Below are 16357 nucleotides of genomic sequence, written 5' to 3'. Positions count from 1 at the left end.
GTCTCTCTGTCCTCTCTTCCTGTGTGTACAGGGATGAATGGACATATTATTCACATTGACGCATTGCCCGTACTCTTACTCACCCTTTCTACTACTTTGTGCTTCTTTCTCCTTTTCTTTTCTGCTTCTTTCATTCTTCTGAGGACAATAGTATGAGCTCACAGTGGTACAACTCAAAACCATTCCCACCCCTCCTCTTTTCCACCCCTCCATAGTCTGTACTGCAGTATCAGCCCCCGGAGCAACAAAGACCAGGCCTTACTGCAGAAACATGGCGTGTGCGCGTGCTCACACACAAAACCACAAGAAAGAGCGAAAACAATGGGTGATATTAGACCTGCAGTAGCTTCATCTCCTGATTGGTTATCGTAGATTACTTGTGTGATGTGTTGTGATAATCTGGCACATTTCGTGGACACTTGCACCAAGTGTTGGCAAAGAGAAAAATCTCAGTGTAAAAAAATTGTTTTTTGTTGATTATATGCACGTGTTAAGATCTTGGTACCTGCAGCATCGCTGCTATGTTAGCACAGGTTATAAAACACTTGCACTCTGCAACAAGGAAAACAAACAAAAGCATTTTTTCTTCAGTAGCAGAATTAAACTTTAGCTGTAGTTGACACAGAATTAATTATAGTGGTAGTTTTAGGAGAACACAGCCCTTTATTTGCTGGATTATAAAGTCTACCTCAATTCTAAAAGTGAGTTCCTCAAGGAGGAAAATTTTTCTGTCAGTTTTATCCAACATCAAACAACATAGTTGGAGTAAAGTTCCTGGATGTTTTCCAAAGAAACCAATCCTGGGATTAGCATTATTGCTATACTATTACTATTACATTATTATACTTAAGCTATGAGTCATGTAATGTTGTCCATGGGGGGAAAAAAGTGGGGATTTTATATACCCAAACATACAGAGATGGCTGTAATATGGAATGACTGAATGTATTCTGAACTGTTATTTAAACCAACAGGGATGTTGGGGGTGTGCTGCATTCCCAGTTCAAGCCTTGTCTCGAACACTTATTGCATCTACTTGCAAACACTTGTTTCCTATGTAGGTGTGTGTTTGCTTGCGTGTCTGTGCAATAAAAATACAATAATAAAGGAGGATGTACCTGGGGTGGGGCTTCCAGGGGCTGGCTGGATAGTTGCTGTCAAAACAGCTCAGAGTGACATTTTGAACTCTGTCACATTGCTGCATCTGTGTGTATGGATAAATATCTTCAGGTATGAGTAGTCCTCAGAGCAGTGTATGTAGGCCAGAAAAGAGCAGCATCCAGACAACAATCACTCCTGTCAGCTCTAGAAAAAAAAGGAAAAGCCTGAATCTGAGGGTGAGTTTGCTGCTAAACTGAACTAAGCAACAAAAGGTTATGCTGCAGGAAATCTATTTTTAGTTCTCACGTTTTGCTTGCCAGTAAGAGATGATTGTCTTGTGAGTGTTGACTTTCCTTGCATATTTATTTCCTTTTTCTGGTGTCATTTCCTTCTGAGCCCTCCATTCGCATCTTTATATGCAGCAGCATAGCTAAGTCTTCCGTCAGTCTGAGCCCATTCCAAAATGAACAGCCGGCGTCATCCTTGGCAGTGACGCCATTCTGTCCCCATCAGTCATAACGCTGCTTTCATCTTCTTGTCAGGGTTAGAAAACAAATCAATAATGGATGATTTGAAGGGGCAAGTTTATGTCATGCTAGTTTGCATGCTTACTGTTATATTAATGTGTTGATGTCCCTTAGCCCCTTCTTGCAGATTACAGACAAAAAAAAAAAAAAAAAAGCACACCAACATATAGCTGTAATTCTTTAAAGAAATTATATCTGTAATTTATAGGTGTTTGTATTTATAATGGGAAATTTAGCTGCTTTTTAAGTTAACAAACATCTTCCTTTGCTACATTGCTCCCGGTTGAAAAGTCTTAAGGACAAGACTCATGCAGAGCCAGACAGCCTATAGCACTTCTCACAGAGAGATTTGGAGGGAGGAAGGAGAAATGGAAAGGAGAGCATCGGTAAGTAGAATCCCAGAGCCAGATTACAAGACCTGCTCTCATCTGCCTGGAAAATGTGACTGAGCTGTCTGGAGGGGGTGGATGCATCACATTCCACTTCACATCCCACTGTGTGCCTGATTAAGATGATAACCATTATAGAAAGACACAACCAAACTGATTTTTATATAGTTTCCTTTCTTGATAACAAGAGCATATTTACGAATAAAGATGGAAACAGTATTTTTTCTGTTTAACATTCCCAAAGGTCCTTTAGTTTAACAGCCAATACTAATAAGGTCTATTGTGGAGAGCTCGGGGTTAACCATCCATTTTTTTTTTTTTTTTTAAATGGAGCTTGTCATCAAACCCACTCTTTGTCTTAATGTGAATGTGAGGGTCTCAAGATGGGATCTGGAGCTCAGGGCATGCCCTCCCTATTAAATTAATGTTTCCTCCATTACGCCTGCTTTCTAAACATTAGGATCACATGTGGCTACTCAAGCTTTTTTTTTCTTTTATATATCCTCCACCCTTGCAGCTGTCTCCACCACGATGGCTGTATGCTTTCTGTTACCAACTTGCACTCCTCATGGCTGGGAGAGCCTGTGTTCATTAGTGGTGTTGTGCATGCATTGTGTTGTTGTTGTCTTGAATGGGCTAATTACAAGGCCACCATCTCAAGGTTCTGTGTCAAAGCTTGAGGAGGCAGGACTCTGACTCACTCTCCATCATTGACAACACAGTGCAATGAGCAAATTACACTCAAACACGCACATAAACAGACTATGAGACAATAACACATGTTGTCAAAGCAAATATTCACACCAGGTCATTAGCACAGACGCAGACTGTGAGCACGGATTTGTTGTGCTTTGGTGCCACAATGCCACAAAGCGCCGCCATTCTGGCCTTGTAATCAACAAAGAATGACAGCCGCTGGCAAGTGGCACAATGTTTAGGTATGAGTCTATGAGGGAGCGAGAGAGAGAAGTGGGAGGAGCAGAGTGGTCACAGACACATTTAGATATCCTACTTCTCTTTGTGGTAATGAGAAACTGCACTCTCAGCTGTTAAACACAAAGGCAGCATCACTGTCAGTCTGACGGGTGGCTGACTCTCTGCCCGGCTGTGCTTGTTTGTGTGTCTACATATGAGTGTGAGTAAAGGGAATCCATACTGCACTGTAGCCAGGATGGAGGGCAAAGCCGTCCGATTTCTGTACAGCCAGCGTTGCAAAGGTAGGAGCGCTATGATAGACGAGCCATCATACGGCTCAAAGTTTTCAGTGTGAATTCTTTCCTTACTCATGAAAGGATGCATGCTACTCAGCATTGACATGCAGCTATGAGAGCATGACATTAATCTGTCAGCTGTCAGCACTGATTCAGCTTATCACCATTTTTGTGTGTATGTCCATAAACGTGTACATGTATATTCATGTGTTGCTGGGCTTCTGGCTCTCCAGAGGATGTTTTTGTAACCAGTGATTGAATGTGGTTACAGAGTGTGCCTGCACTGAGTGCACTCTATTAATTTGAGGCCAGACTGGAGAGCAGCAAGGAGGAGGGCGAGGGAAAGATGCAGGAGGAAAATGAAAAGTGATAAGCCAGGATAAATGGCTGCCTCTGGAGATGTCTGTGTGTGAAAGATGAAATCTGATCTCACACACACACAAATGCACACTTGCCTGTAAATATGATGACACACACATGCTCAACAGTCTGCACTTTACGAACTGGTGGGAGGGGAATGGATTTCACACAAGACTCCAGGCTCCAGGTGTTTCAGCAGTGTATTCTGTCTTGTGCATCAGCTACAAAGAACAAAAGGCTGAACACTTTCATGTCTGATGCCCTTGTCTTAATAACAGCTCTGTATTGCGAGCAGTAATAAATGCCTGTTAATCTATGGTGGTAGAAATAATTTAACATAGTTATAGAGAAAAGAGGCTTTTGATGTTAGAAATGGCAGAAACAAACATTATTATTAGGCTATCAGTTGTTGCTATGTTATAACTTCACCTGGATTGTAAAAAGGATGACAAAAATGTGAACTCTGTACACTTCTTCTTGAAATCCTGGCAGAGATCCGTGCCCAGCTGGTGGAGCAGCTCAAGTGTCTGGATCAGCAGTGTGAGCTGAGGGTGCAGCTGCTTCAGGACCTGCAGGACTTCTTCAGAAAGAAGTCAGAAATTGAGATGGACTACAGCCGTAACCTGGAGAAGCTGGCCGAGAGGTTCCTCACAAAGACACGCAGCACCAAGGACCATCTATTGAAGTATGTAATAGATTTCTCAAGTTGTAACTGAGCAGCAGGTTACAACTTGGAATAATATGTGCATATTAGGGCTGTCAAAATAAAACGTTAAGGAAGGAGGTAACTAGCAGTTTGTGGTTCACACCGGCATGTATTTACCCCAAAAGTATTGTTTTTGGCAGGATCTTTTCTAACACAGTAGCTGACGACAGGATGTAGCTGTGGAAAGGATTTATGCTTCAACTAAGCAGGGGCGGGTCTAGAAAAGTTCTGATCGGGGGCCAAGCAGCAGCATAGGCCAGGAAAAGGGGGGCACAAATTAGACCTTTTTTTAGGTCTAGATTTTATGAAATATTGAAGTGATTATTACTAAAGGGCTGATCTAATGTAAAAAAGACAGAAAAGCTTGTAAAACATGTGTTTACTTTGCGTGATGCTGCCGTCGGGCTTTTATCACTGCTGCACAAACACTCACACTTCAGTGATAAAAAGAAAAACATGTTTTTAGCCAGGTCATCCGTTTTATCAGAGTTTCTTCTTCAATGTTGGCTGTTTAACTTCAGTCATCACATCTGGTGGTTTTATGACAGAAATTATCACCATGGAGACAGTTGATTAGATGATGATATATGAATTCTGAATTATGATCTAGAACATGGCAGAGATGATTTAGAACAACATAGAAGTGCATTACATGCTGCATTTACTGACCAATGGACATTTAATGTTTACCCAAGAGAAGGTCAGTTATCATTAAATATTTGTAGCATTGTCTCTTTCTGTTGATACAATACAGTAAAAATGGGCAAATTTCAGGTAAGCTGTGATTAATCATGATTCATTAATTTAAAGCTGTGATTAATCTGATTAAAAATTTTAATCATTTGACAGGCCTAGTGCATATAGTTCTTTAGTCAGAAAAAGTTGATGTCCCTCCATTTTAAACTAATCACAATGAAAAGTAGCTAGTTTCTGAATTTAGCAGTGTGTCAGACTGGTGACTTCCTTCCTGAATAAAAAGAGAAGTATAGGCCAAAGGCAAGGAAATGAAACAAAAAGATGGCGGAGAAAGAAGTGACAGATGTAATAATTAGTCTGGAAAATACTAACATAAATCACCAACCTCTTCCCAGTTTGGTCCATTGCAAAATCGTTCCACTAATAGACTGTACGTTTCATTATTAGCCTCCTTTCCATTTTCTATGAACCCCTGTGAGCTTTTGGGTGTGTGTGAGAGCGAGGATCTGTAAGTTATGCCAGAAATGGCCAGGTGGTGATTTTGTGCTCTGACTATTTCGTAGTGTCTTGCTGTGAGTGTGTCCTTAACCAAACGGGAATACTCTCCCCCAAAGATGGTCTTTCTCTCTTTCCCTGCCCTACTTGTCTGTGTTCCTCTTATACTCCATCACTGATAAAGGATTGATACAGTCTGGAACTCTGTGACTTTAGCAGTTTGATATATTTGGCTGTTTTTCTCGAGTGAGAGCGGTTTGTTTCTCTGTTGGGAAGGATTCACTGAAATGCTAGCTAATCATAAACCACACACAGACACAAATTCAGCAGAGCTGCTGCAGATTAACGGAGGCAGAGGTCACTTTTTAGTCAAATAATTGTGCTTCTGTGCAGCTCACTTTTCCTTTTTTTTATTTTGTGCTTAAATATTTACTGAAATCCACCCTTGCAGAGGATAAATACCTTCATATATTTCAGAGCAGTAATAGAAGAATTTAGATCCTTTAATACATTTATGTGTAAATACATTATTATTATTAAAGATCCTTATTGAAAGAGCCTCATCAAAAATCCAATTTTAGGGAGACATATTATGCTCTTTTTATAAAAGTGTTTCAATGCTGGTGCAATGCTTTGGTCACAGTACCACAGAGATAAAACACCAAAGAATTCAACCCTTTTATTCAAAGCCCTGCATAGAGGAGTTGGATTTAGGTAGGTGGAGATTTTGACTGATAGCATGTATTTTTGCAACTGCAAGCCTAATTAAAACTGTGTTGGATAATAATATCTGTTGAAGCATCTTCTAGCAGAAGTACCTAGTATGAGGGCTCATACTGGCATACACAACAGACTGAGGTAACGCTACCACACGTAAACATGGACTTGCAATTTTATTGGCTATTGCATTTCTGAAAATAAAATGCAAATAAACATTTAGCATACATAAGGACCCATGTCACCCACACACTGCAGTTTGGGTCATCCAAATGACAACATACTTTTTCTCCTTTAAGTTGGTGTAACAGTCTTTTCAGATATGATCTCTAGTGTGGAAATATGCAGTATACTTTTGAGTACAGAAAAAAATTATTTTTCCATGCGTCCATTTTAGAATGAGTACAGCACTTAAAAGGCCTACAAGAGTAATATAAGTCATCATTAGAGCTTTATCTTTCAAGCGTAAGTGTGTCAGCAGTGTTTAAGGGCTGGGATATACATGCTGTTCATGACACGTCCACGTGGCTGCCACGCTTTCCTAGCGTTCGTTTGGCACGTGAGTCGCTTGCGTTGACGCAAGCAAGGTAACATGTTGCATGCGTGAGTTGCAATATTGACTTGAACCCTGGAGGCAGTCGTGAACAAGAGCATGAATACAGAGGGTCCGAAGTAAACACAATGGCAGACAATTTTGAAGACCATCCCTCTGACTTTGTCCACAACTACTGGCATCTGTATGATTTTTCGTCCCCGTTGCACAGTGACAAACACTCGTGCGTTTTGGGGGTTGATGCCCTGGACATACAATGTGACTGGTAGATTGACCTTTTCACTTTTTCAAAGTCCAAGTGCTGTGTACTCCACCTTGCCGTATCCTCCAGTATTGAGTGTTTTGGCCATGCCATGCTTTCGTTCTTTGCAGCACGTATATACATAAACGTAGCAGAATGTTGACGTGTACACTTGCATTCACAGCAAGTATATACCAGCCCTAAGTGTATCTGCTGGAGATGGAACTAGTTTAAACTACTTTTATATAAAATCTTATTTAGAGCAATGCCAGATAAATATAACAGGCTGTGAGCTGATAAATGGGAGGTGAAGAAAAGGGAAAGTTTCTTTCTTTTTTCTTTTTTTGTCTCTGATCTTTAATTTTATTTATTTATTTTTAGAGCTGTTGGATCATGAAAACCTTATTTAAATGAAAACATCTTTAGATAGAGAAAAAAAAAGTTACTATTTGTTGGAGCTGTTAACAACTGACAGACAAATGAAATACGACCCAAATAACAGAATCCTTTCTGTAGGATGATGGAAGCCAGGAAATATGGAAACTGCTGGTTCAATCTTTGACATTGTAATATATTGTTCTATAATCCTTACAAGTAACTGGTAAATGAGTGTAGTGATGGAAAACGTACAATATTTGCAACCTATTGGAGTTGCAAAAGCTCAAAATACTCAAATACAAGGAACTCAAAAATGCATTTAAGCAAACTGATATATTTCTCTAGTTGCCTACAGTGTGAGCTTGAGGCAATTGGCAAAACCCCTTGGATGGAAATGTGTATATAGCTATTAATCAAGGATGCTGATTTAAAGGGGTTACAACCCTGTAATCATTACCATAGTGTCATAAATCCATCATTGAACAATCCCTAGAGACACAAATAGCTGCATTGTGTGTGTCATGATTATGGGACAGCTGTGCATCATCAGTAAATGCTAAGTTTTCAAAATCATTGTGTGGTTTGTATGGAGGACTAAAACTGTCAAAATCAAAAATAAATACAGATATATGAAAATGGCTCAATAAACAAATTGATATGCCAATACATTAAACAAAAAAATTAAAGATAATTCTTTTCCATTAAGAAATCTATAAAATATTACATAATGTATATTTCTGTTGTCATTTTCAAGTGATTTAATTTAGTATTTATACTCCTATTTATTTAATTTCTATGTAATTTTCTGTTTTATTTTTTTATTTGGTTTTTTTAAATGTTTTATTTTTTCATTTATTTTGCCTATATTTATTTCTGTATTAATATTCTTTTACATTTTCTTTCTTTTATCATTTTCTTATTTTGTGGAAAAGAAAATGTAAGGAAAATAATACAGAGGTAAATACCGGCATTAAAATAATGCAGGAGACATTTTTTAAAATATATTTCTGTAATCATTTTCTATTTAGGCATTTACGGTCCTCCACAAATTTGAATGTAGCAGCTTCAGCTGTAGAAACCAAAGCAGCATAACTTCATGCACCGTTTTTCTCAGCATAGCCTCTGAACTCTGTAGAACCACATTAGCTTCTCTGAACTAAGGCTTAGTTCCTTTCACGAAACAGTATTTTATGCCTCAATAAGTGCAATTTAATTTCCCTTTTAGAGGTATTATTAGTGTTTTGGGTGCTCATTACAACAGAAGAAACTTTTTAAAAGACTGGTACTTCCAAAATTACCCAAACTTTTAACGTGGCTTTTCCCTGTTCTGTTTCTTTTCATTTTACTTCCCATTAACCATGACCTACTCCGCATCCACCTTCCTGTTTTTCCTAGCACTGTTATTTTCTGAAGTATCACACACCCATCCAGAAACATTTATCTCTCTACTGGGGTTAAACCCACATTCACACTCCCTCGCACACACAGGCGCAGACTAGAAGGGATCAATAGGTCTTCTAAATGAAACTCAATCCCAACCAAGGGCTATGCGGACATACCCTCAACAAACGCACCCACATGCACACACCCTCCAGCTCAAATCAATATTGAGACAGTTGCGGAGCATGTTGTGTTTCACTGTGATGTATTTTGGAGGAGGGAACTAAAAGTGCAGAAAAGGGAAGGGCAAAAGAAACTAAATAAATATCTGTAGCTGAGAAATGTTTAAACTTTGCTTTTTGTCTGTTTTTTAGCTCTTCTATTCTTTTTGCTTCTGTCTTCCTCCAACATCTGTGTGTTAAACACACTTCTTGCATCTGCTGCTGCTCAGTCCGGGTGCCACGCTGGAATTTCAGCTATTTTCCGGTTATGCTTGTGTATGTTTGTGTGTGTTTTTTATTTAGGTGTGTACGTGTGTGTGTGTGTGTGTGAGAGAGAGAGAGAGGAGTGGCTGTGGTTGATTCTCTGCATGAGCAGGCGTTGATGGTGCTCCAAGCAATGTGGGGTGTGAGGATTGTGAGTATGTTGATTCCATGGAGACCCCTGGTATGTAAGCTATTTGGCAGACTGTACACAGCAGTGGTTCATGGGGTTATATGGTTAAACCATATTGTGTGTGTGTGTGTGTGTGTGTGTGTGTGTGTGTGTGTGTGTGTGTGTGTGCTTTGTGGATGACAGATTGGTCACATGAAGAAGCCCTCACAAGTTGAAAACACATTCAAAGCCCACCTTATGTTAATATTAGGTTGGTGTCAGATTTAGTAAGTTAAAGTCGTTGCCACACGTTTTCCGTTTGGATTTTTTTATGTTCTTGTTTTAATTGGAATATTAGCAATATTTGTGAACTTCAATCAGGGATACAGGGGCTCGTAAAACTTTCTTCTGACCAACATCGTTCCCTTGTTGGCCAGAAGATGGAAACTTTAGTGAGACATGTTCTGTAGGATCCAGCTTCTGATTTGTGAAAACTATTTTAAAATCAACCTCTTTCCAGTCGACTCATGGATTCAAATACATGAACACACCTGCTTTGTTTACCATTTCAGACCGAGACAAGAACCTAAGTAAACAGCTTATACACATTATTACAACAAAAATTATAATGGGGTGAAAAATAATTAAAATAATTTTAAACCAAGGATGCAATTCGGGGTTTTTTTTTTTTCATTTGTTTGTTTGTCTACCAGGCAAGAGGCAGGGTACACCCTGGACAGGTAACCAGTCCAACAGACACAAACACCCATTCACACTCACTAATGGGGAGAATTCAGAAACAACAATTAACCTAACATGCATGTTTTTTATTTTGTTTTTGGCTGTAAGAATACATGGAGAGAACCCATGAGGAGAATACGTAAACTCTACATAGAAAGGTCCCAGCTGAGGTTTGGACTGGGAACCGTTTAACTTTTCAAACCTACCTTGGGAATGAGGTGATATACTATGAAACTACTTCATTGCCAAGGTTTTACATTTATAAAAACAATATAAACTCACGGCATCACATATAGCTAATGTGTTCAGTTATCTTAACTGTGCATTTGCCTTTAAGTCTTTATAAATTGCCCCTATGATCCTTCCATATGATGACATAAGGAAAAGTGTTTAGGAGACAACATTGAAGGAGATTTTTTTTCACTTGGACTCCCTTTGGGTCCCCCAAAGAGAACAGGGTGTCCCTGAGACTTTGACTGTTCAGAGCCAGTGTGATTTAAATGAAGTCCACAGCTTTCTGGTAGTTGCATAAAGGGGGTCCTCATGGAAAATAGGTTGGGAACCACTGCCCTAGGAAATGGTCTGTGTAGTGACATGAAGCTGCATTTCCGTAATGTGACCTTTGGACACTCAGTGATATTTCACTGTTTACCATGCGATAGCTGAAGGTCAGAGAAAGTTTTAGGTGATATTTTACCCAGTGGCATGACCCCGATCATCAGTTGTGGGGTGGGGGTGACATGCTGTATGGAAAAACTGCTTGAAAGAGAGGAACTGGAGCTTCTTCTTTGTATTGAGCAACCACTAAACACATGCATGTCAGAAAAAGAGACAGCTGAAGGAAGTTGGAAGAGAAAGTGAGACACACACACATATCCACATGACCAGTGCTTTTACTGCACATCACATGGAGAGTTTCAGTATCTTGGATTTGTAATAATGTGAGTAGGTGGATTTATTTTTCTTCTTTATTTAAGCTTTGTTATTAGTAATTAGTCATTTGACCTGTGACAGCCAGTACCAGCCTATCACATCACTATCCATTCCTCCCTCAAACACACACATTCCCCTCCACAGGGCCCACCCCCTACTCTATACCCCTCAGACAAATCAAAGACTTTCTCTGTCTGTTTGACATTGTGTATGCTTGGGTCACTGCTCTACTTTCCCTGACCCCCATCTGTGTGTGTTTGCGTGTGTGTGATGTAAATGCCCTGCAGCTCTTTGCTCTCTCTATCCAGCTAAAGCTGCTCTTAACAACACAAAGGTCTTCTTTCATCCACTTACACTCACTTATAATCCATTTTACCCACTAGATCATCCATGGATCATCCATAACTCATACTGTACTCAAACACACACACACACTCGCACACCACAGTCAAACACACTGTGTTTACACCCTGTAAGAGCGGAGTGTGTTGTATCAGCGTGGCATTTAACAGCCTGACATTTTTGCACTGGATTTATGACCACTTGAAACAAAACCACTTTCAATTGTATTTAAGTATGACACTGTTAATTAAATTACTGCTGTTTTTAGATCATATCTTACTTTTTTTTTTGGTTTGTTTTTTTGTCTTTTTATCCTCTTTCTCATTTCTTTCAACAACAGCTGTGCTTTTAGGGAGCCTTACATCTTCCCGCTGGGTTTTGTACCCTGGCTGAATCCCTTGTTTGGGCTGGCTTACAGTCCCTCTGTTGGTGTGTGTGGGGGGGGGGGGGGCGTGTGTGTGTGTGTGTGTGAGAGAGAGAGAGAGAGAAAAAGAGGTTGTCTGGTTTGTGCTGAAATTTGTCTAGGAGTTCTTCATACATTTAATTTTTTTTGCAAATAACAGTATTGAGGGAGTGTTTTTATATCTGTCGGTGTGTGTGTATGTGTGTTTGTAATTTGGCAGGATATAAGGTTTAAGGCAAATCATCCAAAATCCCAAAATACATTGTAAGGCCATCTGTCTGTCTGTCTGTGTGTGTGTGCAGGAAGGAGCAGAGCCTTTTATCTCCAGTGAACTGCTGGAACTTGTTGCTACTTCAGGTGAAGCGGGAGAGCCGCGACCACGCCACCCTGTCCGACCTCTACCTCAACAACATCATACCCCGGTTTGCACAGATCAGCGAGGACTCGGGACGTCTTTTCAAAAAGGTAACACACACACACACAGACACACCAGAGCTTCACTCTGGTTGGTTTTCCTAATTGAAGTGGATTCCATCCTTTTGTGGAGTTTACCGTTGTCTAAGTGTTGGACCCCGTTTCATGTGTGAAGGGGTGTTTTTAAAAGGTTATAGCTGGTAGGTTGAGGCTCCTCCTCTGCTTCAAACAAAAAACAGAAGGAAGGAGCCAGAGATGTTGCATCTGTGTCATATTTTTGCCATGTCCATCCATCTCCCCAGCATCTGTTTTCTGTCGCAGCTGATTTATTGACTGATGGCTCGTCAGCTGAACCTTTATCCTGATCAGTTTACGCCGTCTGTTGTTCATACAGACGCCTCATTATTGTCTCAGCTGAGCTTTGCATTCCCAATTTGAGAGATGAAAGAGATGAGAAGGAGGAAATGTGGAGGAAGAACAAAAAAAAGACTGGATAGAGATCATGTAGGGGGTTAGTAATAATGTATCAAATACCAAGGCACACTCCTCCCCTCTGAGATAGTTGTTTATCTCATAGATGGAGTATTTATTTTGTATGATTCTCACAGTCTGAACAGTGCTGCAGGATGTGGTCATTTTTGATGATCATTGCAAAGGATGGACACATAGACTTTTGGTGTATATTTAAAATTGGAATTTATTTTAAGTTAGAATATTAAGAGTTCAGATGAATGTAAAGATCAAAGCAAAGAGGGTTTGGGTGTACTGTAAGAAAGGAATGTCATCAGTGCCCTCACAGGTGTAAGATAACCGTGTATCTGTGTAGATGTTCAAGTGAAGCCTTGTGTGAATAGAATGTCATAGCAAAGGCGGCTGATTTCCAACCTTGTTGTCTTTGAACTACATTTTCAGTCTGATCCCTGGCAGAGAGAGTGCACACAAATCTCCACCCCCATCCTACTGTCTGTCTGACACACCACTACAAAACATGACTTTCCATTTTTAGGTTTTAACACTGTTTAGCAGAAGGTTTGCTTTTATCTTGTAAACCGGCTGTGCACATACACTCAGAGGATGCTCTGATGGCTAATTAAGTGTATAATTAGTCCATTTATAACATTTTCAGTCAGCAGCATGAATACCAGTAAAGCCAGGGGCTATGTCATACAGCACAGCCGGTTTTAGAAAAAGTCAGCACATTTATCTCAAACACTTTCATCCAGCATGGATGGAAGTGTTGCAGAATGATACTGCTCGTGCATTTGGGGTTTGTTTAAAAAATATGTCTGTCAGTTTGGCAGTACTGCTGAATCAAACTGTATTAATGAACACATTATCTCAACCTAGACCTCACTTATCAGGGCTAATGAAGCATGCAGGTTGCTAGTTTATGTTGCGGTCTTGTTGAGCTGGACAACGCAACCACATGCAAAATGAGAGGCCCAAAGGTTACCAACCACCTTTGATAAATGGTAGGGCTCAGCCAAGCCTGATTGTTTTTTGATTGGCTGTGGTCTGGTCGCTGTTACCTAATATGAGCACTTTAAACAGTGTGTGCAGACAGCCTTAGTTATCCTGTTACATATCTTGTCTGATGTGCTTCCTTAAATCTCCCAAGTATCCCTGCAGTCCCTGCAGTCCCTCTCACTTTGTTATTGACCTTTCTGTTCTCTGATGCTTCTATTTTGTCTTACCACTTCATCTGCAATTGTTCAGTATGTCCCCTTCCTTTTGTACCCTCCTCTTGACAACCGATGCTCAAAATGGACTTCCAAAATCTGCTTTTGCTCACATTCTGCCTTCCTTTTCAAATTTTTGCCACTTTCTTTGCTTTTTTCTGTCTTCATCCCTATTTACCTGCCAGTTTTTGGTCTATTATTGTGCTCAAATTTTTATTATATTCTATGTGAAGATTTAGCAGCGTATTGATGATCTTACACAGCTTTTTTGAGGGCCAGAGCCTCATAGCTCTTAAGCTCTTCGTTTTTGGTGCCAAATGGTTGTTCGTGCATGCTCATTAACACAAGTAACTGAGAGCTTTATGTCTTGTGGCATGGACTGTTCTGCCTACTTCACAAGCAGCTTATATCATTTCTCCCATCATCAACATTTTTTTTTGGAAAACTAAGATTTTAAAAAGTGAGCTTCTTATTTATCTATGTTCTGCAACCCAACATACACAGAAACATTTCCTGTATTGACAGATTTACAGATTGTGTCTCATGAACTGTAGCTTGATCCGGTATGACTTTGGTCAAAATATGGATATGTGGATCCTTCTCGGGGCTACAACGCTGAATTTGAAGTCTACTTGTTGAGGTGGTTCTCTATTTAAGAATATAACAAACACTGCCTCTTAAACAATTTGGAGGACCTCGAGGCTCTGTTGTTGGCCCCCTGCTTTTTTTTAAGAACTTCTGCTCATTCAACTAAGTCTTTCTGCCTTTTTTCCTGCACTTAACATATCCACATTTGATTAACTCTGAATTGATTATTGTAAGGTTTGGTTTTTACAGATTTATTGTGTTGCCACTAAACTCTTCAGAGATTTTCTAACAATTCTGTTTTAATTTCATCTAAAAGCTGAAAATTTAAACCCCATTTGTTTTTCTTCATTTTTTTATCACTGGCCTTTCCGTTCATCAGATTTGAATGTGCTTATTGTTTCCATACAAAGTTCAAAGTGGGATAGTCTCCAGGTGTAATGCGAAATATCTGAGTTTTCACAGACATCTGAGTCTTAACTACAGCGTACCTCAGTTTACTATTCCGATAGTTCAAGCTATACATTGTCTGTGTTCTTCTTCTCTGTTTGCATCATATCTATTGCATATCTGTCTGTTACTGAAAGAGGCTTGATTGGTATTTTCCTTATCTGATGGCCTTAGTATAGATGCTGTCATATGGTATTTATTCTGTAAAACCCTTGAAGCAAGTATGTGATGTTTGAACTATATAAATAAAAATGACCTGACCTCTCTTTAGTTGCTGTCTTTGCATAAGTATTACAACCAACTTTGAATGGTGTCCTTTTACTAGTTTGGGACAGTCCCGACATATTTATGCAAAAGTTTGATAAGGGCTATGAATGCATGTGTTTGTTTGTGAGTGTATATTTGTATGTGTGGAATCTACTGATCACTGGCCTGCTGTCATAGTCACTAGTGGCTTCTGGCAGTGATGTCTGGAGAATGGTTGTGCCTGTGTTGCTCTCCCTCTTCAGTAGCTTGTCTCTTTTTAAAATCTTTTTTAGTTTCATTATCTTGATCTTTTTTCCTTTGGCTTTATTGTTTTCTTGTCATTTCTGCTATCAAGCAGAGATTAGTATCTGTAGCCTCCCTGCACATCCATCAGGCCCATTACTGCTTTGCTCGTTTATCTGGATTAGACAGTTCTCCACTTCTGCTCAAGGAGGTAATCTTGTCTAGATTCCTGACGGGGGAATGGTTGATTACATGTCTGAGTGGATATAGATTTGATAAGCTAACACTGAGGTGACCAGGTAGGTGGACTCTGGAACTGTAAGTTATGGTGTTAAATTTAATGGTTAGGGCTGTTTATTAACATTAGACTTATTTTCTCTCTCTTGTCAGAGCAAAGAGGTTGGAGTACAGCTGCAGGAGGACATGATGAAAGTTCTTAATGAGCTTTACACGGTAAGCAAAACCCCCACCTGCCATTACACTAATAATACAGCATGTGAGATCATAATTGTGTGTTTATGTTCTGTGGAGAACAAGTTGGGAGCTTTTTTTCGGGCTAGCAAAATGTTCCTCATAGGTGTTATTGGACTGAAAACTGCTTTATTTAACCTTCATTTGAGAATAAAAGGTTCAAGTCAAGACTTGATGTCAGCTGACCAGATAAAAGTTTTTCAACAACATTAAAACATGACAAATCAGCAACATGGTTACAATGAATTTTAGCGCAAGCAGAAAACAGATTTTTTTTAGAAAAATGGTTTGCATTTACTTGCTCATTTCTTGAAACCTTAGGACTCTTTCAGGGATCCTCAAGTTTTTAATTTGCACCATCATCAGATAAAAATTTTAAATTGTCTGAAACTTTGGTTTACGACCAAAATGCCTACAAAATGAATGATGTCAGCCTCAGTTCTGCAGGTCTGATTAGCTAATTCTTTAAGGCTAAATGGTGATCATGTTAAACATAACCAAT

At 39.5% G+C, this 16357-nt stretch overlaps 1 protein-coding gene across 3 annotated transcripts in view; it reads left to right on the top strand.

Annotated features, from left to right (window-relative positions):
• Positions 1 to 16357, top strand: part of srgap2 (SLIT-ROBO Rho GTPase activating protein 2) — a 52081-nt gene that overhangs the window by 23480 nt on the left and 12244 nt on the right. For 2 of the 3 annotated variants that reach the window (XM_041980126.1, XM_041980125.1), the window contains exons 1-4: positions 3214 to 3234; positions 4081 to 4273; positions 12070 to 12232; positions 15775 to 15837. In XM_041980126.1, the coding sequence (XP_041836060.1) occupies positions 4194 to 4273; positions 12070 to 12232; positions 15775 to 15837 (306 nt within the window). In that variant the 5' untranslated portion in view covers positions 3214 to 3234; positions 4081 to 4193. Of the gene's footprint in view, positions 1 to 3213; positions 3235 to 4080; positions 4274 to 12069; positions 12233 to 15774; positions 15838 to 16357 lie in introns of those variants that run through there. The other variant, XM_041980127.1, reaches the window with a different exon arrangement.

Source organism: Melanotaenia boesemani, chromosome 3 (assembly GCF_017639745.1).
Source record: "Melanotaenia boesemani isolate fMelBoe1 chromosome 3, fMelBoe1.pri, whole genome shotgun sequence".
Classification (NCBI taxonomy): Eukaryota; Metazoa; Chordata; class Actinopteri; order Atheriniformes; family Melanotaeniidae; genus Melanotaenia; species Melanotaenia boesemani.
The sequence above is the reverse complement of the archived record's forward strand: the minus strand, read 5'-3'. Positions and strand labels throughout refer to the sequence as shown.